The 27678-nt window shown below is 38.3% G+C and overlaps 1 protein-coding gene across 1 annotated transcript in view; it reads right to left on the reverse strand.

Moving 5' to 3' along the window:
• Positions 1–1108: 1108 nt before the first annotated feature.
• prkci (protein kinase C, iota) overlaps positions 1109–27678 on the reverse strand; it is a 146246-nt gene continuing 119676 nt past the window's right edge. Inside the window, exons 16-19 of the mRNA XM_072572095.1 lie at positions 18498–18577; positions 17060–17149; positions 12034–12149; positions 1109–10599 (exon numbers count right to left, since the gene is read on the reverse strand). Of these exons, the coding sequence (XP_072428196.1) occupies positions 10512–10599; positions 12034–12149; positions 17060–17149; positions 18498–18577 (374 nt within the window). The 3' untranslated portion in view covers positions 1109–10511. The remainder of the gene's footprint in view (positions 10600–12033; positions 12150–17059; positions 17150–18497; positions 18578–27678) is intronic.

Raw genomic sequence — 27678 nt, forward strand, 5'->3', positions numbered from 1 at the left:
ATGCCAGATGCAATCTGATGTAATGTATCATAATGCAATTTATTAACACAAACAAGGGCTTGCAATATGAAATAAATGGTGTTGTTTTTAAAAAATTACAACAGACACGTGGAGGCATATCTACACAAATAAATTGTTCTTATTTAGTATTCAACTGATTGAGCAAGGTTGCCAGTACTGCCTTTTCCAAACCTTCAGGCACAGAAATTCAAACAGGATAATCCAATTTAAAAATGTGTAAATGCATATATAGCTGAATTGCCTGGACTTTCAGGCATTGATTCACAGGACTGAGGGTCTCTCCATTAATCATATCTACCTTTGCTTTAGAAGACGAGAAGAACCCAACTTTTGTTTCCCAAACGTGTAGTAGAGTTTACCTTGGAGTCGTGTCAAAAAAATCATCCTTCAACCAACATTACTAAAACAACTTAACTGGTTATTGATGCATAAACAGAGCATTTCCATCATTGCACCAGCTACTTCTCAAAAGTACTTAATTTTATGTCAAACAACAAGGTACAACCAGAGATTGTGAAGTGCGCAACAGAAATGGAAGTTCTTTTGTAATTCACCACACACAGGTGACAAATGCAGATAAGTTAATGTTTTTCCAGTGAAAAAAACTTAATCATTTAAACAATTGACTAACTTGAAGCAGAGTTGATCCTGGCATCATTAGGTTAACTGCCTCATCCTGCAAGCAGTCTCTAAATGATGTTTCTTCTATATTTCTCATTCTTGCCCAAAATTAACATGCTTACACTTTAGAGAAATTAGTAATTTGATCTTAAGTGATTTTAATCTTTCCATAACCATTTTAAGTTTGTTGATTGACAGAGTTAAAAATCACACAACACCAGGTTATAGTCCAGCAGGTTTAATTGGAAACACACTAGCTTTCGGAGCATCAGGTGATTGTGTCACAATCACCTGATGAAGGAGCGTCGCTTCGAAAGCTAGTGTGTTTCCAATTAAACCTGTTGGACTATAACCTGGTGTTGTGAGATTTTTAACTTTGTACACCCCAGTCCAACACCGGCATCTCCAAATCTTGATTGACAGACTGAGAGAAAAGGGTAAAAAATACACAGTTTGAAGCACAATCTTTATTTTGCACAATCTTTATTTTAAAAAAACCCATACAATATCCTGCCACATTCAGGAATGTATATGACAGTATTTGGCATTTAGTGTTAACATTGGCAGCACACTGCATCAATTTAAAACATGATTTGCACCAATGCAGAAGTTTTGAGAAGATTTTTAAATCAGTGAATATATAAAGTACAAAGAACAAACATGTTGTGACGTTTACCCAAAAATCATGTTCCAAAGTCTTTAAAAATGTGTTAAAAAGGGCAACATTATTACAAGATCTAATTTCACCTCTGCTGCACCTGCTCCAACTGTACACTCTAACATAAAGAAATATATAAATCGATGCAAGTAAAATCAAAATAACGGACATTAAAGGTCCACAGGAGCACAACACAGAAGAAAAAAATATGGCCTAATTGAAAATATTTACAGCATTACAGTTCCCCACATACTAATCTCAGATCACAAATAGGCTGCAGTTCTGCACATGCTGAACATATAAAACAGCAAACTTACAAGAGCTGAGGGTGGCAATATTTCTTCCACCAAAGTTTTCTTATAAGCAAACTTAAGGAATCACTTGTGCTTCATCTTAACAGCTGAAGAGAAAGTTCATGAACAGGTCAAACCAATCACACAGGGAACCTGTACTCGAAAAACCCATGGTGCAGTTACACTACGAAAACCTAATTTATGCTTAAAGAGAGTTGTAGTTACCTCTTGGCAATTCCAGGTATGTAACCCTGGACTGGAACAAATTATTGCTCATTGTTGCTATAAATCCGTTACAGGATTATCTTGTAAAGTCACAAATTAGTACAATCTCTGAAGACTTCAATACAAATTCACTTAAACAAGCCTGGAGTATAAACATTCAAATTAAAATTTCAAATATCATTCTCAAATGGAGAACTCCTCTCTTGTCCAAATTATGTTTTACCACAAGTTGAGTTAAATGATAAGGTAGAAAATTTTAAAATCCAATACACTGGTGCTAAAGCCATTAACAGCAATAATTAAAATACACAGTTCTGACAGCTGCCATTAGTACGGAGGTAAAGAACTATAATCCAAGTAAAAATTATTTATTGATGATTCCCCTGAGACCCTTATATTAGAATCCGAGGTTAGTGCAGGCTGGAAGTAATGCAAAACTATTTCAGAAAGCACTATTGCTTTTGTATTAGATTGAACATCAAATTAAGTGACTGACATCACAGGTACATGCAATAACCTTAAAAGTAAATATTTAAACAAACGTGTGGAAAGTGCAGTTGTCTTTTTGATTTAATTTTCAACATCATTCTTATTAATGGTGAATTAGAAGCTGACACCAGCATACAGAGAATGTTTCATGCAAAGCTACAAATTATAGCTAGCATAAGATGTCAGATAATATCGGATATGGGTATATTTGTAACCTTATGAATTTCCCATTGGGTGATAGAAGGTGGCTGAGATAATCCACTTTTGCACTGATCAGTTTATGATTCACTTCAAGTGGGAAATTGAGCTAACAACTAAAGAAGTGGAAAATTCTCAAGTTTAAATGTACAGATTTGAGAACTATCGGACATACCAAATCATATGGCCCAGTTCTGATTTGCATGACATAAAGGGGCAGATCTGGTAACTATGGATGACAAATGTTACAGTTATTTGGAGGTTGTATTCCCCCCCCCCACTCCCAAAAAATCACATGTACCAGGATGATAAGATTAGGCAGCAGCTTTCATTTTAAATGCCAATTAAATGAATAGGTTTCTTTTTACATGAAATCCTTCTTCCAGTCCTTGGCAAAACTAATTTGACGAAATTAGCAATCATGGGATAGACATAACCACAGGTTCTGTCAGGCCACATGACAAACTGAGTACAGTAGAACCCTGTATCCGCAGTTTCAGTTATCCGTGGTTTACCGTGGTCTGGAAATATATGGAACATTCCAGAAATAAATGTTGCCAGGGAGGTAAGTTTCCCACTAAATGGTAGAGTTTGCTACTATCTGCAGTCGGGCATCTGCGGTAGATCTTGGAACATATCACCCGTGGATACGAGGGGTCATCTGTACATAGGGTTTATATTCAGGTATAGAACAACAAGATATGACCTAATTGAAAAACACAAGATTCTGAAATTATTTGACAGGGTATGTACTAAGAGGTTGCTTCAAACCTCTTCGTACCTGGGAGAGTTTCAAAGATAGGACTACAGCCTTATGTTCATTTAAGACTGAAAACTTTCTTGATAGAAAGAGCTATGAATCTATGGAATTCTCCAGCAGAGAATTCTGAAGTAGGGTCAGTGGACCCGAAATGTTAACTCCACTTTCTCTCCACATATGTTGTCAGGCCTGCTGAGTTTTGCTAACAATTTCTGTTATTATTTTTGATTTTCATCATTCACAGTTCTTTGAGTTTTTTTTAAGTTTAGGGTTGCAAATGCTCAATTATTGAGTATATTCAACACTTGAGACAGACATGTATTTGGTCGCTTGGGAATAAAGGCATATGGGGAGTAAGCATGGAAGTAGAACTGACAAACTCAGCCATAATCGTATCAAATTACAGAGGAAGCTCAAAGGGCTGCATTGTCTACTACTGCTCCTGCAGACAGGTGCACTTTAGCCTGGGAATTAAGGTGCCATGACTGCAAATTGGGATAGGAAGGGACAGAAAGTGTGTTGTGGGGGAGTTACACTAGCTAGGATTCTTAGTTTCTAATTTTGTGCCCTTATGAGAGTTTACTATATAATAGTTAAGTGAAGACAAAGATCAACTCAACAGTGATACTCACCTCAAACAACTGCTACCACCCACTGCCTGATCACACCTGATAACACTATACAAAATTGATAATATTCATTTCTGTGACATAATTAAGAGATTAATGGCTTTAGTTTCAGTGCAATAATGCCAGCTGTTATTTACTAAGGCAGAAGGATGAAAGAAATGACTAAGGTGCCATGCAAGCTTGACGTAAATTCCAAATCCCAACTAACTTACTCTTTGTCCAAGCATGCGTGGGATTTAAAAATTAACAAATCAATCTGTGACTGCGCATGCTTAACATGAAATTCCCAGTTAAATATTTTCCAGATTGAAAATACCTCATTAAAAAGATGTTAGAGTGTGAAGTGTATGCAATTACTTAATTATAATCCCTTCATATTTACTTTTGAATTTCATTTCCCACATCCCTTTATAAAAGCACAAACACAAATCATCCATCGTATCAATTTTTAAAAAACCTTTTTTTGATGATATTTTGGCATAAGAACAAACAGTAAATCAGGAATGATCTGAATCTTAATGCTTCCATTAAATCTCCTTTACTTTCATAAAACTACAGTAACAAAACAGTTACTCAGTGTATCAAAAGTATAAAAAATATTTTCTATAAATAAAGAAAAATTGATTAGTTAATCCCAAATAAAGGTAGGCAAAGAGATTGTAATTGAAAGAAAAATATAGTTAGAACAGATAAAGTAACTGTTCCAACCTGAATTTTTTTGTTCATCTATCAAATAAATCCACCTATAATGCAAAATACAAATGGATACCCCAAGTTTCACAATGAATGGCTGGAACTTTGTAGAATCGCCTGTTTGCATTCCTGACTTTTATAACTTTCACTGAATCAGATATGTGTCCATGATTACTTATGGCTCAGGGTGTAAATGAGTACTATTGAACTAGCAGCAGAAATAGTGTCGATGTGATAAATTTAATACAATTACAAAATTGTAATTAAGCAAATGTTTCAGCATCATAATATTCCTCTCCCACCACCTTCAATTTCACTCAACACCAATGCAAACCCCAGTCCTAATTTTCTAACATACCAGGACTAAAATATTATCCATAACTCAATATTCCTGAACAAATCAGTGTTCACTTGTGTTGCCTTTGCAGAGCACAGAGCAAACTCATTCACCAGCTCTATGCTCAAGAATCTAATCTATATCGGATTAGAGCAGTCCAACTACGGCAGAGAACTTTCCACAATTTATAATTGATTGATAAGCTGTATGTGGAATCATTCTTTAGACAATTAGCTGGATAAATTCCACATTTTCTCTCTCCCCTCCAGAAAAGAAGACTCTGCTTTGGTGGGCTGGGGCTTTTTCTCGCCAAAAGAAAGAGCCAGCTTCTGAAGTCAGAGATTTTAGAGTCTTAAGATCCAAATTCACTATTTTACTTTCAAGGAGTGAGATTATGGAAATCATACTGGAGGTGTTTTTCAGCAGAGTTATTCAGACAATGTAGCGAACAAGCAAATACAGTAGTCTACCAACTCATCAGGGATATGTTGCTGCTGCAGAAGCTAGCTCAACTCCCACATAAATTTAGAGAACATTTATGGCTGAGAAAACAACTATCTTAACATTAACATTTCAATGAATATTTTACTGGGGGGTGGGGGAAGGGAGCGATCATTCAAATCATTGTGGAGAGATTTCTATAATTCACTGAAAATAGTGAAAATCAAGATAAGTTCCTATTTGTGCATATTTGCAACTTCTAAAAGTCTATAAAGTGGGTCTTTAATGCACAAATATCAGCTAGTAATTTGGTGCCTCCAGGAAATTGCCACAATAGGAATGACAGGACTAGAGCAGGAGTTTATAGACAGTGGATACGACTGAAGTCAGAACCAGTTATCTATTATTCAATTTTTATGTACAACCTCAATATAATGGATTATTGAACTCATTGAAGAAATGTATATATTAAGTTGAATTAAACCAATATGATACTCCTGCCTCTCTCACCAAAATAATGTGCAAACCATACTGTAAGAAAACAAACTAATTCTTGGACTCTTTTGTACTTGTTTCCCTGGTATACTACCACAAAGTGAACATCCCAGCCTAAGGAGCAGCTAATCCATTATAAATGAACCTCACCGTGAAATACAAAAACAAGACAGGACTGGAATTTCGTCTTAGATAGATAGTAGAGAACAGTGATTTCCTTCAGTGCAAAATGACCTAAAAACACAAGATGCCACATGCCAATTTTAAAGAGTAAAACAAATTATTGTGATTACTAAGAATTAATCTAAGACATCACGTTAGTAAAAAATCAAAATTGCCTAATGAAAGACACTACGATTAATAAAAAACTGAAACACCACTATCAATTCACAAACTGACAAAGAGATTCTTACCTAACTCTGTGCCAGCGTATATACGTAATTATGGTCTCATCAGAACAAATCCTTGCTATTGGATCTATTAAACTATATTTTCCCACATTTACTTGAAAGGAATTCATGCAGGATATTACATTATTACAGATTACAGCATAAAACTAAATAGTCTTTCACACTACCAATATGAAATTCAAATCAGTAGTTTTTACTAAGTAGTTACAAAACAAACAGCAGAATCTCCTGCTGAAATCAACATGCATGTCCCCATATAAATAAAGCACTGGATGAAGACAAATTAAATTGCATTTGAAAAATACATCTGGAGCATTAAGCAGGGCAATAACAGGAAAAGGTTATAAGTAACAGATCCCAGAAACCGTGTACTTGACAGTGTTGCAATGCTCCAATTTAAATAAACCAAATGTTATGCATTTTTAAACCATGACCGAGAAACACGAATGAAAAGCCTAGTGTTAATCTGCTAAATCCTCAATTTCCTGATTCCAAATTTCACCAATTACAATCAGCAATAGGCTTCATACCATAAATGTGACTGTACGCTTTATGTCTGTTAAATGGGATGAGTTAATACTAAAGGTGACAAATATTTAGAAGAGTCACTTTATTCCTCTCCTACTACTTTGAACGATAAAGGAACCTGAATGGAAATGACGTTGGATAGAAGATACAATTGATACAAATTGGCGTTGAGTAATATCAGCTGAGTAACAACCTGCAAATACAACTCCCTCCAATGCTGTAAGATCTGCCAACTATTTCCAGCATTTTAATTTTATTAAAAATAACTTGCAAATATTCTAAACACAATAAGAGCATAGGCACTATGTCATGTTTGGGTTGTAGTATGGTGCATTAGATCATGTAGATCAATTCTGGCCCTTCACAGAAATACTTGGATTCCTTAAATGGGAATATTACCTATTGAAAATGAATGACCAGTAACCTAAATCATGGAAATGCCCAATCAAGTAGTTCATAAATTAATTTCTTAAGTCAAAATCAACCCAATAAAGATTCTTTGAGGGATGGAGAGATCAAGGACAATTTAAAATCAACATAACATGGAGCAATTAAATACTTAGTGCATGTATAAAATGTGATGTGGCTTATTTGGTTTTACTAATTATTCTGAACGTAAAAGTTTCACAATCTCAATAAATTTTCAACCACTGAACTTGAACTTGCTCTTGACAGTTGTAAACAAAAACCATTTTCTACAAAAATACAAAATAATATCTTCATATTACAGAAACTTATCAACTCTCCTGTAAATTTGGGTAACAACATGGTGCTTTGACTGCAATTTGTGAAAGTTTGGGCATGTTCCCAATACCTAAGTAGTTATGTCACTTGTTTACGGACATTTAAAAAAAAGTGATATGCATTCCAAGAACCAAAAGTAAATAAATATTAAAGCAGCTGTTTTCATCACCTTGGTGTGTAAGTGTTAATGTTTTCATCATAGCAATGACTGGTCACTGCTTCCCACAATTTATAGTTTAATAACTTCTCATCAGTCACTATCTTTCACATGAAGAATATCACTTTGCTAAGATGCCCAGTTTTCATTCCCCAGCAAGATTCGCTGCCTTCAGTAGGAAATGATGGACGGTTGGCTTTTGTACTGTTGCGGGGGGGGGGGGGCACTGGACATGATGGATGGTTGGCTTTAATATTTTGCTTGGTGGTGGTGGGGATGATGATCTAGCAGTGTGGAAAATATCAACTGGCTCCAGCAGCTCCATACTATCCAGCATTCAATTTGATAACTGTAAACTTCAATAATTGCGCAAGTTATGATGGCTGCCTGCATCTGCACTGTAACACTCATAAATAAGCAGAAAAGAGTGTTATTACCAGTGCTTAAAAAAACTAAAGAGCATGGAACCAGAAGGGTACACAGTCTCTATGACAGCCTTTCAGAATGCTTGACAGGTTTACAGGAGACATGCAACATATTGAACAGTGCCATTATCCTAAAAAAAAACTCACTGGCATTTCTCAAAATTTGTCTTAAGCAACCATATGCTTTTCAAATTGATAGGTATTAAAAGTAGTGCTCTTTGCATTGACATTAATCACTGTGGAAGAATGCTCCGACAATCAGCAAACCCAGTTTTATTCATTACAAGATAAAGTATCCCAAATACCCCAAAATTCTGGAATGCACCTGAATTTGACCTATTTATTAAAGTAAACTCTGAGCACAACAAATAGCAGCCACTTTTGGTCATAAGTAATGAGAATGGCTTTTACTTGCACAGAACAATGGATGGAATTGTTGAATTGAACCTCGAAACACCATAAGCAGTTCCTGAATTCAAAATAATTAGAAACAAATGCATATTTAACTTCTTCAGCTATTTTAAACAAGGTGCTTGGTAAGTAGTAAAAAAATGTACACTGACTGTAAGCAGCCATTGTGAAGAAGAACGCAAAATGTTGCTAAGTCTGTGGTCACCCCTTTTCGAAGCATTTAGGATAATGCAGCACTTGGTAGAATAAATCCTCTTTCAAGGTAGGTAGGTAACTGAGTAACCATGTCAAGTATTAAATGCAATTATTGAAATCTGAAGTGCAACTGGGTGTGGACAAGGCAGGAACATAAAAGAAACTCATCACGACCAGATGAAAGTGCAGCCCAAATTCAGCAGAATTAGGATGCATCATATCTAAAATGAATCAAAACTATACACACTACAGCGCATTAATATCATGGGGTGATGGGGAAAGAAAGCCATATTAACACAAATATGTAAAATATGGGTGATTAGTTGTACAAGAGATCAGAAAAAAAAATACATCGAAATTTTATCTCTGATATAAAATTCTAATTGCAATTTATCAAACATGACGACAGGGATTTTCTTTACTTGGGACAATGGGTGATCCTTCTGTGCTACTGTAAAACAGAAAAACTCTGGAATGGGAAGCGCCTCAAGTGAAGTTGCTGAATATCACTGAACTGACTTGTTCAGGATTTCATAACTAGCTTTGCTCTGCTTCCTAACATGAAATTACTCAAGTCTGAATATGCTGTGGGGCAAGGATGTAAGAAACAAACTTTATTCATGTCATGAACATAACCAAAGAGATTCTAGTAAACACTAGTGAATATTACATATTTTGGAAATATGGGCTCTTTCTCCAGAAGAAGGCAAAGGAAAAATAATACGGGGACATCTTTTATTTCCAATTATTTGAGCAATTCTACGAAAACTTTGTTTTGCTTTCCTGGCATCAGCTATAGCCATGACAAATTGCAAGAGACAGAAAAGATGAGTTAGTTTTTTTATGCATTGAAGTATAATAGTGACAGCTTTGAATAGCTTCTTATCTGAAGCACAATCCAGGATGCTCAGCTCCAGTGCACAAGTTTGAAAGCCTTAATCAATGCGATGTGATCAGAACAAAACTTTAGCTGTTTATACATATTTGTATATAAAGGAAACACCCTCCACATCAGTGCAGGCAAGAGTATAGTCACAGTACGTTTGTGCACTTTTCTTCGTAATTCTCATTTGTGTGGTACCAAGATGTTCTGAATTTTTTTAAAAATCTGATAGTCAAATGAGATAAATGCTATCAGTTTTTCCATAACCCAGTTTCTGTAAATGATATTGCTGGCATTGTCTTAGTAATTGGAAGCAATGCTTGAAATGTTTTTCGTCTTAGACATACCTTTCCAGTGGATAAGGGTAATATTTTCCCAGCAAAAGCATTTTTAATCAAAGCTATCAGCTGTCATCTCCCTGAGCAATACTACTAACTACAGGCTGGCAGATGTGTCTTAGGGGAACAAATTAATCCTTAAATCATGCATGGAGAGTATACTACAACACCAAGAGACTAAAGTTAGCTTCCACCTAATGTCCCAATGGAAAAAAAAAGTCAGTTCTTAGATAAGTTAAGATAACACTTACTCCCCAACAAAAATATCCTGTTCATCAAGTTAGTAGTGTCAGCAGGAATTATCAGGTAATCTCTCTCCAGTTGCAGTGGTTGAGCACTCGGGCAATTAGCCTGAAGACTAGTTTTTGTTGGAACAGATATATGCAGGTATTCATATGGTTATTTGCTGGATCAGAATTGAGTGAGATGAACTTTCTCAAACCACTAGCTGCAGAGTTAAAAAGAAAAGGCTTCTGCTACTAAAGCAAGGCATTCATGTTTTTCAGCTTGTTCACATGCAAGGTTGGAGGCACTGGCCACAACGCACAGATTCTAGCTGATCAGACGCATTCCTCAGCTGACATCAGAAGGGGATTGATATATTCAAAGCCTTCAAATTCTGATTGGTCAATCTTCTTTACAGCATCACTAAGGAAACAAAAAAAAATAGAAATACGGGAACATGGAAAACATAACAATGCAACATTAGATCATTTAGAGTACTTGTATACTCTGCAAGTGAGATGTGTGGGTTGATTTCTTAATTTTAATATTTATATTATTGCTAAGAATGTAATTCTGGACAGGGGAGATGGGAAAAAAGCATGTGCAAATCCGTTCAATAAAACAATAGAGACCCAACATTCAATCACCTGATTGTACTTAGTTACATATATTGCTTGAGGGTTGGAGGAACACAAGGGGAAATGAAGTCCAAAAGGTCAAGTAAAACTAAAACAGCTAATTTTTTTTTGTAGGAAGACAGCCTACAACATATCTTACCTGTAGCAGCATTTGTTGAAGTACTGCAATTGAGCTCAAGAACAACAATGCAGTGTCAATCATGAGATACAGATCATTTGCCCCAAAAGTAATTTCACAATAAAATGTTAGAAATTTTGAAAATTTTATGTTCATTATCTCAATGTTAACTACGAATCTTTGCAGATGGAAAAATAAGTTGACGTCCTTGGCTTCTTAAAGGCTTAGGCCCTGAAATTTACTGCCAAACTTACGAGACTTTAAATAATTTAAGTATTTCAGAGACTTAAGAAATTGGAATCATTTTCTAAAGATACGGAAGGTTAAGGGGACTTGCTCAAATTTGAATGTGTTTTTATAGAATGGACAAAAATCTTTCCACAAGCAGGCGGGTCATTGTAGAATATTGAACATGTTTAAGATAACACCCAGAAAAGCTAAGGGGGCCATGGAAAGCAATTTTATTTTTGCTCCAAGTTAAGATGATCTGAAATACACTATCTAAAAGCATGATGCAAGCCAATTCAACAGCAACTTCCATAAGCAACATGGAAAAATATTTAAAAATGAAAATGTTGCAGGGCTAAAAGAAAAGATCAGTGGGTAGGACACATTACTTTATTCTTACAAAGAGCTGGCATGGGCTCAATAAATTTCCTGAGTTGTATGAATCTCACACTGTGACACAATAGTTCAATTTTAGACTATTTCAAACATATTCAATGTCCTCCTACAAATCATGGCCACGGTAAAATATTAACAGAATGAAGCTACACCAAAACTATATAAACTTTCCTAGTTTAATCACATTAGATGTCACAAATGATCTCCAATGTAGTAGTTACACACAATATAATTGTAGCTTCTCCACTTTCTTTGTAACACATTTTCAATTAGAATAAAAATCAAGGCTGATAGGAGAATCAATGGCATGATTAATACCTGCTCAAGGTGCTACAGGAACAATTTTAGCTACCCACAAAGTTTATAGTTTTGCAGGTAATTGGATGAAGATAAAATAATTGATCACTCTCCAATTTGAGATAATCAACTGTTTGGTTCTTAAGATGACAAAGGAAAATAATCATGACTATTACTTACTCATCATCTGGAGTGAGCTGGACAGGTTCATTGGTGAACTGGGAGTCAAAGTTGTCAAGTCCATATTCACCAGAAATATGCGGTTTGAAGGGTGGAATAACTTGCCTCTGTTCCATCTAGATCAATGAAAGAAATTGACATGTTCAATTTTACTGTAGGTTGTGCATGCAGGTTCATTCCACCAGCTGCAGGCAAAATGGTCTCTAACAGAAGCACAAAACCACCCTTCATTAGATAGTAGGAACATAAGAACAGGAGTAGGCTATTAAGTCCCTTGAGCCTCTTCCACCATTCAATGAAATCATGGCCTATCTGTGGCTTAATTCCATATACCAGCCTTTGGCCCATAGCCCTTAATATGTTTGCTTAACAACATTTGATCTACTTAGATTTAAAATTGATAACTCATAATGCACCCCCCGTCATTTGTGGAAGAGAGTTCCAAATATCTATACCCTGAATGTGAAGTGCTTCCTCAGTGGTCTGGCCCTGATTCTCACTGTGCCCCCTAGATTCGAGAAACCCCAACAAGTGGAAATTGTTTACCTTTATTTACTGTGTTTTTCACTGTTAAAATATCTTGAATGTTTCGATCACATCACCCTTTAACCTGCTAAGTTCTAGAGGAAATAGGCCTGATGTTTAGAATCTCTCTTCTAACTTAACCCCTGAAATCCAGTTGATTCTTGTAAATTACATTGCACTCCCTCCAAGACTAGGGTGTGATGCCCAGATCTGCTCTCAGTTTTGTAAGTGGGGTCCAAACAGAGTTTTGTATAACTACAGCATAACTTCTGCATCCTTGCTCTCCAGTCCTCTAGATATAATGGTCAGCCTCCATTAGCTTTCTTCATTATTTTCTGCATCTATTTGTGCCATTTTACAGACCTATGCACCTGACCACCCAAGTCTCTTTTGAACATCCATTGTATTTGACTTCACACCATCAAGAAAGTACTCTGATCTACCCTTTTCTCGATTCAAAATGGATCACCACACAATTGTTTACTCTGAACTACATCTGCTATAATTTTGTCCATTCACTTAGTCATTCAATATTCCTTAATAATGTAATGCTATCCCCTACACCTTAAAGTGCTGCCTAACTTTGTCTCATCAGCAAATCTGATTACAATAATGACTGTCGCAAATTAACAATTTCAGAAAATAAAAGATAGTAATGAGACAACTGAAACTGACATATTGATGAAATAAGATGTTTTCCGGATATTCATATGAAAGTACATTTTGGCAGCAGAGCTAGAAGGGCACAGAAACAATTTAAGTTTCTTACCATAGTCACATGAGGAAAACAAATTTAAGAATCAATACACCTAGTGGTGCAGTGGAAAAGAATTAGAAGGTGGAATACAGAAATTGATCAATGGTTCTTATCACAACACAGGGCAAACCCTCCAGCTAAATTTAAAACCAGCAACACAAAAGAGATTTATCCTGTGCAGTAATGAACATTCAAGTGGCCAATAACTTTTTAAAGTAAAAATTAACAACTTTATTTCTTAAAATATAACAGAATAATTAACTCACCACTATTTATAATTTCTTCCTCTAACCTATCTTTTACCTTCCGTTCTATAATACTAGTCCAATAAAACTCCCAATTAAGATTTACAAAACCACACTTCTTATTTCAAAGCCAGGCAGCTTTCGTTCTTCTATTCAGATCTACCTGTGCCTTCTTTTCTTCTTAGAAATTTCTGCGTCACAGGTTACTGATTGAAAAGGTACCTTTTTAAGAAAGCTATTTTTCGAATAGTCTGTTTACATGCGGGGCTTGTCAGTTTTCCTCCCAACTGTTCAAATTTCCCTGGTCTTATACCCACAAAGCATCAGATTGTGTCACTGGCTTTTAAGATTGGCAGTACACTAAAATCAAACTGAATTAGAGTTTGATATTTTTCGGGGTATAATTTAAACTGATTGGCCGAATTCCTCCAGGCAACAAGTTAATCAAGTTTTCGAGCAGTGTTACATTGTTGCCTTATTGAGAACACTTGATTCTGCATCCGGTAGTTCTGCTGCTTTTAACTCTCAAAGTACACCCATATCTTTATAACATACTCAAGTCTTAGGAAACTTAATTCCTTCAGAAATTAGGGCTGATTCCCTGAATTCATTCCACTGATGCAGTTTACGCATGCAGTATTTAAAGTGTTACAGTTCATGGTCCAAAAATTGATGTTTGCTATATCCAAAGTTTGATTATTTCATTCTCCGAAAGTATAAGGGTCCCGAGCTAGTGAATATTCCTAACCTAGATTAACCTTTAATGAGCAATGTATTTATAATTCAATTATCAAGTTAGCATCTAACACCTGTTGTCTAGTATCATATATGAACTTTCAATAGGATATTCTGATCTTATTGACAGTAAGAGATGAAAAATAATATTTGTTATTTACTATTGGGATGTATACCTAAGAACTGTCATGTCTAACTAACAATACATTAAACAAGCCACATTTCCATAAGATGGGAAAAAGGAAGAGATGAATGAAACAAAATTGCTGGTAGGAAAGGAACATCGAACCTTAAGAGTTCTACAACACAAGACCCATTCTCCTGTGCTGGATCTCTATTTATTTCAATTTCAGACTTCTCCTTTCTCATTTAATTATTTTAAAACCTATTTTGTTTCAACCATTTAATTGGTCTTTCCACGTCCGATGACTGCTTTATATCAGTACAAATTCTATCAATTGTATTGATTGTTCTTTTGCCCATCCACTGTTAAGGACTCTCTCAATTTTGAACTTTTATTAGATGTCCTCTTAACCATGTAATTTTAATCTACATATAGACTGGACAAATCAGATTAGGAAACGTTGTCTTGAAGATGGCATTCACAAAGTGTTCTCAGGACAGTTTCTCAGACATTATATAGCCAACCAGAGAGCAGGCTATTCTAGGACTGGTAATGTGCAATGAGGCTGGATTAATTAATAACATCTTGTAAAGGTATCTCTGTGCAGTGATCAAAACATATTTGAATTGGGTGTAAAGTTCAGGGGAGAGGACACTAAGTATTATACTACTATTTCAACAGATAAAGTACAGCAGGCCTTCCTAGCCTGCTCTGCACTATAATAAGGTCATGGATAATGAGATCCTGGCTTCAAATCTACTTTCTCACCTACTCCTAACAACCATCAATTTCCTTTTTAATCAAGAATCAATACACCACTACCTTAAAAATATTCAATGACCCAACTTCTACCAATTATAAGAGCATTGAGAAAGGGCCAGTTAAAGTAAATTGGTAAATTACGTTGAGGGTAAGATGCAATAGCAGACAATTAAGACAATATTACGTAACATTCAGCAAAGCTCACATTCCAGTAAGGGAAACACAAACAGCAAAATAAATTTAGGGTAGTTTGCCTGACTTCTGTCATAGGGAAAAATGCTGGAACCTCTTAGGGTGAAGCAGGACACTTAAATCTTAATTCAAGTAGAATCATGTGTGAAAAGGAAATTACATTGTTGGATAATTATCTGGCAGTACAAAACTTAAACATTAATAATTTTTAAAAATTTAACCTACTTTTCTAATCAACCTGTTCAAAGATGTTATTACACACCTCCGCAGCACTTGGGACGAACCCTGGTCTCTTGATCCAGGGGTAGGGACTGTACCCTCTGCACCACAAGAGTCAATTATTAAAAGGAGAACAAGTCAAGGGTTTTATACCTTGCACTCATGATGACTGACCAAAAAAATACACAACATTGGGTAAGGGTGCTAGGTGGGGATGGATGGTATGCCGGTGTCTTGTGCCACTTATCATTGGCTGCAATAACAGAATAACCCAAGTAAAATAACATTAATCTAACCATTTTTCCACAAATAAGGACCTTCTAAATTCCATGACTGAGTTTGAGAAGAGAAAAGCAGCAAATTATTTAAAGGGAGAGAGATTGCAGGACTCTGTGGTACAGAGGAATCTAGATGCCCTGCAACAAGAAGCTTGTATGCAACTGATTATGAACGTAAATGGAAGTTTGTCCTTTATTGCAAGGGAAATGGAATATGGAAGGTGGGATGTTTTGCCACAGTTGTGTAGACCACTGTTAATATGACATCTGGAGCACTGTTTTTAGCCTCCACTGAAAGAAAGTAAAAAAACAACCTTAGAAGCAGGGTAGAGAAGGCCCACCAACAATTCCTTGGACAAAGAAGCTAGCTTCTGAGGAAAGGTCATTAGACAGACTGAGCCTATATCAACTGTGATTTAAAAGAATGAGAAGTGATCTTATTCAAACATACAACATCCTGAGGCTACTTGACAGGTTGGATGGTAAAAGTTTATTTCCCCTGTGGCTGGGCCTAGAAGTAGAGAATAAAACTTAAAAGTAAGGTTTCTGAGAATAAAGATAGAAAGTAGGCATTTTTCCTATCAATGAACTCCTTTTCACCAGGAGCATTGTGGAGGCAATGTCATTGAATATTTCCATGATTGGTAGACACAGATGAATTGGAGTCAACCTCCATTAATAAAACAGACCGCTCGAGGAAGCAACTAGCATAACTGAAAAGCAGCATATCCCTGCAGCCAGAGGCTTTAAATCATAAAATTGCCCTTTAACCAACCTCCTAGCCTTTACTTATTGTCTTACCACTTACTTTTTAAAAGTCAATGAGCCTTCTATCTGGCACTAAAATTAAATGTGCATTGTAGAGCAAAATGCATGAGAACTACATCATTTTCTCCATCACTGCATAGTAATGTTAAAATCAAAACAGAGCCAATCAAATATATGTTTCCTGCATTTAATTAACACCCAATTTTCCAAGTAAGTATTAATTTTATCCAACTTATTGTCTCAAAATTTAGTCTTGAATGAGAAGGTAGGTGGTTACCACATATAATGGGTAATGTATAGAAATTTTAAATATCTTCTGCAAAAAAAATACAAAAAAGGATTTGAACCACAAGTATTCATACAGTTTCATTATGTCTGAGGTAATTATAATCTGAAGATGGATCTGCTCCTGTGAACTCACCAAGTCCCAGTCTACATTGCGGAAGAAAGGATTACCCTGAATGTCAGCAAATCCTGTCTGTGGGTGGCATCCAAGCCGCTCTGCAGGATCCTGCAGCAAAAACATAAGCAATAAGACAACACTGAAGAACAAAAGTAGCCTTACCTCAATCAGCATTTAGACGGAGTTTCTTCTAATGTTAGTGCAGTGTTCCCAGAAGTGCTACAATTATAGTTAGGGAGGAAAACATTTGGCATCTGAAGTATCAAATTTTGGGACACAAGAACTGAGTCAGTAAAATTAATTTTTGCAGCCAAAGAGCTCTCTAATCTGCCCTAGCGTGTTTTAATAACCAAGTTTTAAAACCATACATCATATTGCATTGGACCATTCTTGCACTGTCCAAAACAGCCAGTGACTCTTCAAAATAAGATGGCAATTTGCACCAAGTAGGTTTAAGCTAAAATTGAGATGTGCTGTCATACCTGTGAGAAACTGGGCTGGGTCTGCCAGACTCATTTCATAGAAGTTCTGTACAAACAGTAAAGGAAACGCTCATACCTAGAATCCCAACTGGAATTGAACCCTGAGATGAAAGACTAGCATCCAACTCACAATAAACAAACAGTCAGACCCTTAGTATTTTGGATATTAATGATATTGGTCAGTTATCTGTACCTGCAATGCTACCTCTCTATTAGACATGCAATTCTGTAAAGTGGGACTTGCACACCAATTTTCTATACCTCTTAACCCTTTAAGATGTTTTGTCTATGATTGCTCCACTGGTTGCATGACCTAGAGTCTTGAAATTCCATGAACGAAGGTTGCGCAGCTCAAATCAAATCATATTCAAGGCTCAGTAAAGTTTACAATCCTGAAATTCCATCAATGTTAATATGGAATTCTAGGTTGCACAATCTAATAATTGAGAACCTTCCTCAAATTAAGTTTCCTGAACGATAGAATAATAAATCTTTCCAAACCCATGCTGCATCCACCAATTTCCAAGAAGCTTTGGTTCAGAAGGTAAAACAGAACAACTTTTTCTTTGTAAAATCAATGGAACAGCATAAATGCATTATCTACAACAGTAATTATTCAAATCAAATTCATAGGAGAGAAAGAGATGCTAAACATTAATAGTTAAAAAGTTTACAGCTAATATAACTGAAGATTTAAGCTTTAAAAAATGGAAAGAGTTAACAAGGCTGAGATATTCAGAAAGAAAGAGACACAAAATAAGGCCAAAATGACAAAAGGTTCCATTACACAACAGGAAGGGCTGCTGTAAAGTAATTGTCACAATCAGCCTCAAATGTCCAAGAACAATGAAGATAATTTCAAATGGTTGAAGCTATATTTTTGTTTGAAATTTTCTGTGCAAGCTGACAAGTAAACGGTACAAAAGATTGAAGCTCATGCCACAAAATAAAAGCAATAAAATTACCACCCATACCTTATTGAGGAATCCTTTTAATACACTAGCAGCTTTGACAGAGAGGGAGCGTGGAATACGGATTTGCTTTTCCAAAATGACTGAAATGCATGAAAATACAAGTTTGAATTAACAATCTGCCCAGCATCAATACTATTCCAATATTTAACAAATTGCATTACTAAACAAGATATTGGGGGAGAAAGTGAGGACTGAGGATGCTGGAGATCAGAGCTGAAAATGTGTTGCTGCAAAAGCGCAGCAGGTCAGGCAGCGTCCAAGCAGCAGGAGAATTGACGTTTCGGGCATAAGCCTGAAGAAGGGCTTATGCCCGAAACGTCGATTCTCCTGTTCCTTGGACGCTGCCTGACCTGCTGCGCTTTTCCAGCAACACATTTTCAGCTCTAAACAAGATATTGTTCAAACTGACTGTGTGCATTACAATTTACAGCACATCAAATCATACTTCAAATAATTTAACTAGGAGAAAGTGAGAACTGCAAATGCTGGAGATCAGAACTGAAAGATGTGTTGCTTGAAAAGCTCAGCAGGTCAGGCAGCATCCAAGGAGCAGGAGAATCTTTTATCTTAGCCTGCTTGGCACACCTTCCTCATTCCTGAAGAAGGGCTTATGCCCAAAACGTCGATTCTCCTGCTCCTTTGATGCTGCCTGACCTGCTGAGCTTTTCAAGCAACACATCTTTCAGTTCAAATAATTTAACTCTGATTTAGCACTATAAAGAATAAAAAGGGAATTGTGCAGATGATCAATGTTTATTTTAGTGCAAGTCTGTTCAGAGTCAAAGGGTCAGTAATTATGGAGAAGGGTTTCTCCAAACTTAAAAAAATAGTAACAATGCTTAGACTTAAGAAAAACCAATGCAGTTCGCAGATCATTAAAAATTATCACAACGCAAACTAACTCTGATTCCACAATTTCTCAAAATTAAAAATCCATATTACAATACTGCCGGATTTTGGGATGATATCCACTTTCTGTATGTCTTTGGGCAATATACAATTTCACCAATTCTGGGAGAATAAACAATTTTGACCTGCCCAACCTACGTGAGTTTGAGCATGTGTCCTTGGTTTCAGAATTTAGGATTATGTAAACAATTTATCAGAGTTTAGTAGATTTTTACCTCTTACAACACTGATTAGGTTTCCTTGACACTACTTTTCTCCAATATACAGACTCATAGCTTTCTCAGTCTCATTACGTTAAAACCTCCCAGACAGCTGTCACAATTATTATGTAGCAGTCAATATTCATTTGAAGCATTCAAGAAGAAATTCTGATTAAGCTAGACCAAGATTTGGAGTAATGAAAGGAGAACTGTTTATAGTGCAGACTTTGGTGTCTGGAAGAAACTTGAACATTGGAGTAAATTGGTTAAGACTGGAGATAACAGGTGGTCAACACATCCAAAAACAAAACCATGAAAAATAACAACATCGTTGCAATACATTGACAGGTCTGCAAGGCAGTGTTAATCAACATTACATAGCACTGAACCAAATCAATGTCACCACAAAAAAACTCAGGAGGTTGGGCAGCACCTGTAGAGACATTGCTCATGCTACCAAGATGAATGACCTTACAACAGTTCTGTATTTCCAACACTTGCTTTTTTAAAAATTATTTTAGTGTTGTTTGGCATAGAAGGTAAACTTAATTTCCTTTCATTCTTACTGATATATGTTCAAAATGAAAGAATCTGTCAACATTTTGCATAATCTGAGTTGAGAGACAACCTCAGCCAGTTTTTCCAGTCAGACTGCCTGAGCATCGCAGCATCACTACAGGAGAACTGGTTGGCACCATGTTGCTAAGGAAACAGTGATGCACTTTCCATTTTTCACTTTTCTGCCCGAGAGACTGGAGACATTAGTTACACAAATACTGATCGTGTCTGAAGCAAGGCCTTGACAATGGAGAAAAAAAATTGCCAATAAAAGGACTTTATTCTCAGGGCTGATAATTAAAGTAAACAAACCATGGCATCAAACCTAAAACTCTCACAGTTCAGAACAGTCACAAAATCTGAATCATGTCCAAAGAGACAGTGAACTAAACTGTTGATTGAACTTAAATGTTGCCTACAAAATATGGGCAAACAGCCAGGAAAATTCCAGACCGGATTCCAGAAATAAAATAACCAGGATTCTTGCTTCTGATCATTTTCTAATCGTTCACACTGGACATGTGAACACAGATGTTGGATGAGAACAGGAACACGTTTAGCTGTCAGCATAATCCAACAAAATAACAAACACAAAAGAGAATGAAAAACTGAATTCATGTAGATAGTTAACTATTTTTAAAATTTTCAAAAGAAGAAATAATGTGCACATTCCTTGACCTCAGGAAGATCATAGAATGTTAAAGCAGAAGCCATTCAGCCCATCAAGCCTGCTCTGCCATTCAATAAGATCATGCTTGACCTGTTAATCCTCAACTCCACTTTCCTGCCTTATCCCATAACCTTCACATCTGCTAGCTTTTCTCTGCTTTCACAGAGACCTCCAAAATCATATATGCTGCACAAAGCATTGGCACAGCAATTGTCATGCATAGACCCTTGATGCAGCTGTGCATGCAGATTAGAGGAAGTGTTGCCCATAACTCTCAATTCTCTTAATGATCAGAAATCTGTCTGATCATTAAGTTAATATAGGCCTAGTCAACCTAATCTCTCGTCATACAACAATCCTGCCTTCCCAGGAAGCAATCTGGTGAACCTTCGCTACACAGCCTTAAGGGCAAGTCTATCTTTTTCTTCAGCAAAGAGACCAAAACAACAGACTGCTCAGGCCATTGCTGTGTTTAGCCTTCAAGGTTGTTTATTAATTGAATTTAAACAAATGAGAGTTGAACCTCTGACACCAGAATATTAGCATGGGCCTCTGGTTATTAATACAGTGATATTACCACTAAAGTACAATCTCTGATTTCAGAAAGCAGAGTTTTGTACAAGTTCAAGATTTGAGAGGTGACTTAATTGAGATATAAGATAATCAGAGGTTTAGGTAGGTTGGAGAGTGATAGCCTTTTTCCTCGAATGGCGATGGCTAAGATGAGGGGACATAGCTTTAAATTGACGGGTGATAGATATAGGACAGTTGTCAGAGGTAGTTTCTTTACTCAGTGAATAGTAGGGGCGTGGAACGCACTGCCTGCAACTTTAAGGACATTTATATGGTCATTAGATAAGCATATGGATGAGAATGTAATAGTGTAGGTTAGATGGGCTTCAGATTGGTTCAACAGGTCGGCGCAACATTGTGGGCTGAAGAGCCTGTACTGCGCTGTAATGTTCTACGTTCAGTACACGTGTTATGTTCTGTCTTACTTTCAAATATCAACAGACATGCATTCTCTAGATATTTTAGACAGCTTGAGTGAACACTAAATGATCCAACTCGGTGACCATTCAAGATACTGTGGCAATCAGTACAGCATAAGGACCCTCCAGGTTTATGCATCTCTATCCTATCTTAAAGTCGTCAATGACAGATTTTAAGCTGATTTTAACAATAAACTGGTTGCAACTGCAGTCTCTTTCAGTGGCCCACTACAAACACACCCGTTATAATTGCTTTCATAACAATTACAACAATTCCACAATTGAGATGTTTGAAAGATGTGATAAAGCACTTCTTTCTTAACAAACAGAGAAGAAATCATAAGGGACATTAATAAAGGAGAATAGACAGTTAGGTATTTTGCTAAGCAGAGAATATAAAGCAATTGGCAATGGAATGAGAGAGAACAGGCAAAGAACATATGGTTCTGCAGCGAGTTGACAGGATAAGAAATGCAGTGACTGAAAGGTGTGTGAAGCAGTTCAGCAGTAACTTTCCCCTTTCAAGTATTTACATAATTGAAAAAAAACAAATAATACAAGTGTGGGAAAGTACTATGGAAAAACTGGACAACTCTTTCAAATTCTGGATTAGTGGTGCTGGAAGAGCACAGCAGTTCAGGCAGCATCCAACGAGCAGCGAAATCGACGTTTCGGGCAAAAGCCCTTCATCAGGAATAAAGGCAGTGAGCCTGAAGCAAGGTTAAAAGTTGCTGGAGGAGGGTGGGGGTGGGGAGAGAGTAGCATAGAGTACAATGGGTAAGTGGGGGAGGAGATAAAGGTGATAGGTCAAGGAGGAGAGGATGGAGTGGATAGGTGGAAAAGGAGATAGGCAGGTCAGACAAGTCCGGACAAGTCAAGGAGACAGTGCTGAGCTGGAAGTTTGAAACTAGGATGAGGTGGGGGAAGGGGAAATGAGGAAGCTGTTCAAGTCTACATTGATGCCCTGGGGTTGAAGTGTTCCGAGGCGGAAGATGAGGTGTTCTTCCTCCAGGCGTATCCTAGACCATACAGAACCTCATCACCTCAGGAGATCTCCCACCCACAGCTTCCAACCTCATAGTCCGGGAAACCCGCACTGCCCGGTTGTACCTCCTTCCCAAGATCCACAAGCCTGACCACCCTGCCCGACCCATTGTCTCAGCATGCTCCTGCCCCACTGAACTTATCTCTACCTACCTCAACACTGTCCTATCCCCCCTAGTCCAGAAACTCCCCACATACGTTTGAGGCACCACCCACGCCCACCACCTCCTCCAAGACTTCAGTTTCCCTGGCCCCCAATGCCTCATCTTCACCATGGATATCCAATCCCTCTACACCTCCATCCGCCATGACCAGGGCCTTCAAGCCCTCCATTATTTCCTCTCCAGACGTCCCCAACAGTACCCTGCCACCGACACTCCCATTCGTTTGGCCGAACTGGTCCTCACTCTTAATAATTTCTCCTTTGAAGCCTCCCACTTCCTCCAGACCAAAGACATAGCCATGGGCGCACGTATGGGCCCCAGCTATGCCTATGTAGAACAGTTGATCTTCGGTAATTACACCGGCACCACTCCCCACCTCTTCCTCCACTACATTGATGACTGCATTGGCGCCACCTCGTGTTCCCGCGAGGAGGTTGAGCAATTCATCAACTTCACCAATACATTCCACCCTGACCTTAAATTTACCTGGACCATCTCTGACACCTCGCTCCCCTTCCTGGACCTCACCATCTCCATTAGTGATGACCGGCTTGACACTGACATTTTTTTACAAACCCACCGACTCCCACAGCTACCTGGATTACACTTCTTCCCACCCTATCTCTTGCAAAAATGCCATCCCGTATTCCCAATTTCTCCTCCTCCGCCGAATCTGCTTCCAGGAGGACCAGTTCCACCATAGAACACACCAGATGGCCTCCTTCTTTAGAGACCGCAATTTCCCTTCCCACATGGTAAAAGATGCCCTCCAATGCATCTCGTCCACATCCCGCACCTCCGCCCTCAGACCCCACCCCTCCAACTGTAACAAGGACAGAACGTCCCTGGTGCTTACCTTCCACCCTACAAACCTTCGCATAAACCAAATCATCCACCGACATTTCCGCCACCTCCAAAAAGACCCCATCACCAGGGATATATTTTGCTCTCCACCCCTTTCCGCCTTCCGCAAAGACCGTTCCCTCCGTGATAACCTGGTCAGGTCCACGCCTCCCTACGACCCACCCTCCCATTCTGGCAATTTCCCCTGTCACCGCAGGAACTGTAAAACCTGTGCCCACACCTCCTCCCTCACCTCTATCCAAGGCCCTAAAGGAGCCTTCCACATCCAAAGTTTTACTTGCACATCCACTAATATCATTTATTGTATCCGTTGCTCCCGATGTGGTCTCCTCTACACTGGAGAGACTGGGCGCCTCCTAGCAGAGCGCTTCAGGGAACATCTCCGAGACACCCGCACCAATCAACCAAACCGCCCCGTGGCCCAATATTTCAACTCCCCCTCCCACTCTGCCGGGGACATGGAGGTCCTGGGCCTCCTTCACCGCCGCTCCCTCACCACCAGACGCCTGGAGGAAGAACGCCTCATCTTCTGCCTCGGAACACTTCAACCCCAGGGCATCAATGTGGACTTCAACAGCTTCCTCATTTCCCCTTCCCCCACCTCATCCTAGTTTCAAATATTCAGCTCAGCACTGTTTCCTTGACTTGTCCGGACTTGTCTGACCTGCCTATCTCCTTTTCCACCTATCCACTCCACCCTCTCCTCCTTGACCTATCACCTTCATCTCCTCCCCCACTCACCCATTGTACTCTATGCTACTCTCTCCCCACCCCCACCCCCACCCTCCTCCAGCTTATCTCTCCACGCTTCAGGCTCATTGCCTTTATTCCTGATGAAGGGCTTTTGTCCGAAACGTCGATTTCGCTGCTCGTTGGATGCTGCCTGAACTGCTGTGCTCGTCCAGCACCACTAATCCAGAATTTGGTTTCCAGCATCTGCAGTTATTGTTTTTAACTCTTTCAAATCATCTGCCATGACACCACTGCTGTGTAATTCAACTTGAGCAAGTGGTGTCAAGGTTGATTTCAATGGTATGTTTCGAGCACTGCATTTATCTCAGATTTCTCTTTTAAACTTTAAGTAATGACTGAAGATTTTTATACATTCATGAGATGTCTGTATCACTGACTAGACCAGCATTTATAATTCTGCCATAGTTTCTCTCTAGGTGGTACAGGTAAGCTGCCTTTTTGACTGCTGCAATTCCATTTAGTACAGGGAGACCAACAATGCCATCGAGAGGTATTGTTCCAGGACTCTGAATTAGCAATACTCAAGCAATGGTGATATATTTCCAAGTCAGGATGTTGAGAGGCTAGGAGGATTGCGCTGTTTCCATACCTTTGCTGCAATTGTCTTTCTGGATGCAAATAATCATGGATTTGGAAGGATTTCTCTAAGGAGCCTTGGTAAATTTCTGCTGTGTAGATGTTATATCATGTTGTTATTGTGTGCTGGTCATGATGAAGTGAATGTTTGTGGATGTGGTGCCAATCAAACAAGCTGCTTTGTTCTGGATAGTATCAAGCTTTTTGAACGCTGCTGGAAATGCATTCATCCAGGCAAGTGGGGGACTAATTCCATCACACTTCCATCTGGTGGCTTGTAGATGGTGGACCAGCTTTGGAGAGTCAGGAGAGAAGCTGCAATCTGCAGGATTCTGAGACTCTGACCGAACCTTGTAGCCACAGTATTTATATGGCTAGTCCAGTTCAGTTCCTGATCAATACTAACACCCAGGATGTTGAAAGTGGGATTCCGTGGTGGCAATGCTATTGAATGTCCGAAGACAATAGTTAGATATGCTGAATTGCAATGTGAGCCCAGATTGGATCTGTGAGCGTGAATGATATCCTGAACTTGTGCCAGGTCCCCATGCAAATACAAATACAAATCCAAGAGTTCAATATAATTTTTGTAGTGTAGTCAATTTTGTAATATATTGAACATAGCAGCAAATCTGTGCTTAAGATCTCAAACAGCTGAAGAACAACTGCTTTAACAATGTTACCAATGACAGAGTAGATAACTCCAATCACTTCTTAGCCCATTGACATGGATCCTTTATCCTCACCTCAGAGGAATTAAATCACCTTATTCGACATACAGTATCTTGAACAGGGCAGTTTTTCCTCAATACTGCACTGATTCACTAGCTTTGATCATCTGTTGAAGTCTCTAAAGTGAAACTCGAATGCAGACGCATTATGCTGTGCTGAATCTGTTACCATCTCGGGGTCTCCAACCTTCTTATTAGTGTCTCTGGAATAAGAAATCTCTTTAGGATGTAAAAGTTGTGTTTGCTGCCGCTAACAATTCAGCTCCCTACTCACCTCAATCCTAAAACACTTCTGAAGAAATCCACAAATTGAGGTATTCCAACAAATCAATGGGCCAAGGAGTGGCAGATGGAATTTAGTTTAGATAAATGAGAGTAGTTAAGTCATACCAAGGCAGAATTTATACAGTTAATGGGAGGGTCCTTGGGAGTCTCACTGAACAAAGAGACAAGGTGCATAGCACCTTGAAAGTGTGTGACATTGAGCACGCTTGCCTTCATTGGTCATAACAAAGAGTACAGTAGTTGGATGTCATGTTGCGGTTGTACAGGACATTGTTGAAGCCAATTTTGGACTACTGCGTACAATTCTAGTTACCTTTCTATAGAAAGGATGTTGGATGCTGCTGGAACTGGAGTGTTTGAGCAACCCGGAGAGGCTGAATAGGCTGGGCCTTTTCTCCCTGGAGTATCGGAGACTGTGGGGCGACTTTACAGTGGCTTAAAAAATCATGAGGGGCATGGGAGCCAAGCTCTTTTGCCTAGGGTGGGGAATTCCAAAACTAGAGAAAATAGGTTTAAAGGTGAGAGGGGAAAGATTTAAAAAGGACCTGAGGAGTAACTTTTCACACAGAGGGTGGTGCATATAGGGAATGAGCTGCCAGAGGAAGTGGAGGAGGCTGGTACAATTATGACATTAAAGAGGCATCGGGATGGATATCTGAATTATATGATATCTAATTCTGATGGGTATCTGGTTTAGAGGGATATGACCAAGTGCTGGCAATTGGGAGTACATCAGGTTAGGATATTTGGTCAGCATGGATGAGTTGGACCGAAGGGTTTATTTCCATGGTGTACATCGCAATGGCTCTTATATTTTCCTTTGTTGCCAGTAGCATTCATGATATGATATTTAACCAAATGTTTATTTTTTTAAACTTTTATTGAAAAATTTAAATCAAACTCGTGCATAAATTTGGTTGCTGCATAGCGTGGGAAACACAAGTTTTATGTCAGATCTTTAAGTGTTTTAAAATTACAAATCCCAAAATGACTTGTTCTCATTTCCAAACACTGAAGGTATTTTCCCCCTTCGCATGCAGGGGAATTCCTCTTCTTTGACCCAAGTGGCAACCTTACAAACAGATTAAAGCAACATATACACGTGTCAAATCAATGTGTCTCAATCCTATTTATAGACAGCGCCCTCTTCTGGACAGAAGTCTCAACAATAGCTTAAATTCTAACTTCTCAACACAGTCATTGCTTAGGATCACTACGAGTTAGCCTAAATGGTCCATCCTTGTAACACCAGCAAAGATGGAGAATGTCAGCATGTTACTCACCAACCACAGTTGGCAGGATGGCTTGTGGTGCAGAGTTGTGCCAACACTGTGGGTTTAACTCGGAAGACTGCAGTTTTTATTAAAATTACTTACCGGTAGTGGGCAGCGGTCTTTTTCTCTTTCACAGAAGGAGCGGGAGCAGCGGAGGAAGT

Source organism: Chiloscyllium punctatum, chromosome 6 (genome assembly GCF_047496795.1).
Source record: "Chiloscyllium punctatum isolate Juve2018m chromosome 6, sChiPun1.3, whole genome shotgun sequence".
Lineage (NCBI taxonomy): Eukaryota > Metazoa > Chordata > Chondrichthyes > Orectolobiformes > Hemiscylliidae > Chiloscyllium > Chiloscyllium punctatum.